Source organism: Megalops cyprinoides, chromosome 10 (assembly GCF_013368585.1).
Source record: "Megalops cyprinoides isolate fMegCyp1 chromosome 10, fMegCyp1.pri, whole genome shotgun sequence".
Taxonomy (NCBI): Eukaryota; Metazoa; Chordata; class Actinopteri; order Elopiformes; family Megalopidae; genus Megalops; species Megalops cyprinoides.
In genome coordinates, this window is record NC_050592.1 from 27007894 (window position 1) to 27011349 (window position 3456).

The 3456-nt window shown below is 37.6% G+C and overlaps 1 gene segment (V, D, J or C); it reads left to right on the forward strand.

Moving 5' to 3' along the window:
* The first annotated feature begins 1213 nt into the window (after positions 1–1213).
* Positions 1214–3244, forward strand: LOC118783915. The segment is given in 2 exon segments: positions 1214–1324; positions 2791–3244. Coding segments are annotated over 2 exon segments (369 nt in total).
* The last annotated feature ends 212 nt before the right edge of the window (positions 3245–3456 follow it).

Sequence of the window (3456 nt, forward strand, 5' to 3'; positions counted from 1 at the left end):
GTATTATCATGTGTGGAGATTTACTTCAGTTTTACATGCTGACATATGCATTTTCTTTCTGCATTATGAAGAAATGTAGTTGGGTTGTATTTGCAGAAATATGCTTCAAATATATTCTTCAACTGCACATAGACACAGATACAGAGACAGAGACATGGGTATTTTCTCCATGATTGTCAAAGTTCATTTATTTTTTCTATTATACATATTGTCTTTGTCTTTTAGTGCACTACCTTAGATTGTGTACATAGATGCATTTATTCTAACTGCAGCTTCAGAAATTGACAGGCTTCCAGGTGGAAGGACCCAGGCATAGACAAGAATGCCAAACTTAGGTATTTATTACGTGGCAAGCCACAAAACAGTAGTCAAAAACAGTCCGAGTCAACACCAAAAGATCTACAAAAACAAGCAGAATAACCAAAATCACAAGGCAAGGACAAATCCAAAAATACAGGCAGAGAATTATTCCAAAACAGCAGGAAAGAAGAGTAATCCAAGAGCATACAGCACCACCAGAGCATACAGATATAAACAGGCATGCCGAAAACAGGCTAAAACACTGAGACAAGCTGGCAAAGGACAAAGACACCAGAGGGGTATTTATACACAGACTAATAATGACTAGACAGGGAACAGGTGAGCAGGACGGGCTTCAGGTGGTGGGTGTGGCAGAAGGGCAGATAGGCAGGACAGGAGATGGGACGCGGGAGCACATGGGGCTGTAAACAAAAACAAAAGCGCATGCACGCAAAAACAAAAACAAAAACAAAGACACGCCCACACCGACAGACAGGAAGACAGAGAAACAACACAGCACAACACAAGCAAGACATCTCAGGTTGGGGTACAAACAGAAATATGTTTTGTCTGGTTTCATATAAAGTGCTCTTTGAATGCAGACACAGAGATTCATAGAGACATGGAGATTTCCTGTTATTATTGCTTTAGATATACATTCTTGAACTGCATCTAAAGAGAAATATTTTATTCCATGAGCATATGTTTTTTCTTTGTTGCACATTTCAGTGTGTTCAGAGAGGCAGTTGAATGTGATCATTAGTGCTGTATATATACATATATGCTCTACATAAATATATAAATATATCAGCTCAACCCATGTAATTCAGAAAATTATCAAAATGCCAAATCTGTGATGTGACTGTGGTTTTAAAGCAGAATTACGGTACAGTGCTGGTGTTAGATTATGAGAGTGAGACTGTCTTAGTCAAGCTGAATAAAGGAGGGGTTTTTGTACGGCCTCTTCCTCTGTTTGCAGCACTGTGGTACATGTTTGGGGCCGGGACCAAGCTGATGGTCAAAAGTAAGTTTATCTTTCTCAGATATTTACAATATTGAGTTAATATTGTTGACTTTTTACTGTTTTACTCTGCATTGCATTGGTTTTGTTGGTTTTCAGTGGTTTGCCCGTTTTGTCAGTAAGACGAGTTTCAGCACCGATTACGTTGATCAATCCAAACATACAACACCAAATTCAAAACTGTGTTTTTAATTATTTTAAGAAAACGTAGAGTCCTCTGATGTGAAACATCACTCCAATTATTTCTACGTCTTACAAAATAATTTTGAATGAGAAATTAACAAGCCAAATTCAGTAATTTTGTAAAATAAAATTTAGCTAAAAATTGTCATTGATAATTTTGAAAATATGAATGATAGAAGCATTGTTTGCTCTCATTTTTCTCCAATACGGGGTTTTGTTTTTCTCTTTATACCAAGGTCCAATTAATTAATCATTAATAATTATTAGTATTTATTAGCGTTATTGACATCAGTTAAATTTGTAGTTCTTGTTAACATTAATAAAGGGCTTTACTGAACAGGTGATGCTCAGTTTTATAAATTTATGAATGTTCATCAAACAGTAGTTAATGCTATAAACCTTTAGTTGACTTGTTTCGCAGTTTGTGTCCTAAAGTCATTTGTATCCAGTGCGTGACGTCTTCTTACAATAAACGCTAAATTAAATTTCAATTATCTTTTAATAATGCAGTAATTGAAAATTAATACAATTAATTTACCTGATTAATTCATGGATACATGATATAAAGTGTTACCAAATATTTAATAAGATTGATAGCGCATTCATTTTCGAGATATGTTTTGTAGGACAGATTATACAATTATTACATCTGAAGATATTCTTTCCGCTTTCCCTAAAATTCTCGTGTAATCTCGTCATCTTTTTTCAGTGTTGTTGTCCAAAAGTTTCTGATTTTCTTATTATTGATTCTAAAATTGATTTTCCCCGCCGTCATTTTATCGTTCCTGTAGAACTACAGTATGAGGCACTATACCAGTCTTTGCTGTCTGAAAGTATTTTGTGAGGTTGTAGCACATACAGAAGTGAGAAAAGTGGGAAATGTTATTTTAAAATAAAAAATTAAAACAAGGGATGAAGAAATAACAAAATAGCCTATTCCGATTGTCTGATTGTTTTATCCGATAATATCATTTTACATCGATAATATTCTGTTGTTTTGCAATTTTAACATTTATCTGGGTGTGAAATTAAGGTAATTTAGATTTTTAAAACATGCATGAAAACTCACTATAGTCGACATGTCAGATAATTAATTTCACATCAAGGCTAAGTTACATCACTAGTGGTTTTCAGTCTCCTGTGAGCACCCATTCTTAGTGACTTTAGGATTATTTAGTTGCATCTTTAAATGAAAGAGTCAACCAGCGTGATGTTGTCACAATGTTGCCATAAGGTTGCAGGAATGTTCCGCCTGCCTGGATACTCATGTGCCGCCTCGTCCACAGGCCGCGCCTTGTCTTCCCCAGTGATCAGTGTGCTGCCTCCGACCTCTAAGGAGACATCTGACAAAAGTCAGGCCACGTTGCTCTGTCTGGTCAACAATTTCTACCCCGACTCCGTCACCGTGAGCTGGACGGTGGACGGGCGTAGCGCAGTGGGAAGCCAGCTGGATAGCCAATCGCTGCGCAAGTCCGACGGGACCTACGGCATGAACAGCATGCTCACCCTGTCCCGCTCGGAGTGGGACTCCGGGGAGGTGTTCGCCTGTCAGGTTAGGCACGAAAGCCTGTCGACCCCCGCCGCCGAAAGCATCCGCAAGAGCGAGTGTAAGGACGGGTAACTCGGCGGAAGAGCTGCTCAACGGCTTCTCACTTTTAATAATCTCTCGCTCTTTTCTCTCACTTCTGCTTTTGATAATCTTTGTCATCCTGTCTAACCATTTCCTCTTCTGTCAGTTATAATTCAGCCTAAAAAGCTTTATTGGAGTAACATAAAAAGTACATTCTGCTAAAACAAATCATTTTTATATCTTTTTTTTCCACGTGTGCCTCTCCGCTATCGTAAATAAAGCCTGCAATCATATGGAAATTTGGTCTGCACTGCAATAAGAAGAAATCAAAGAGTGATATACTGATGAAATGTTTTTAAGGAGTTTGGTGTAAAGCTAAACC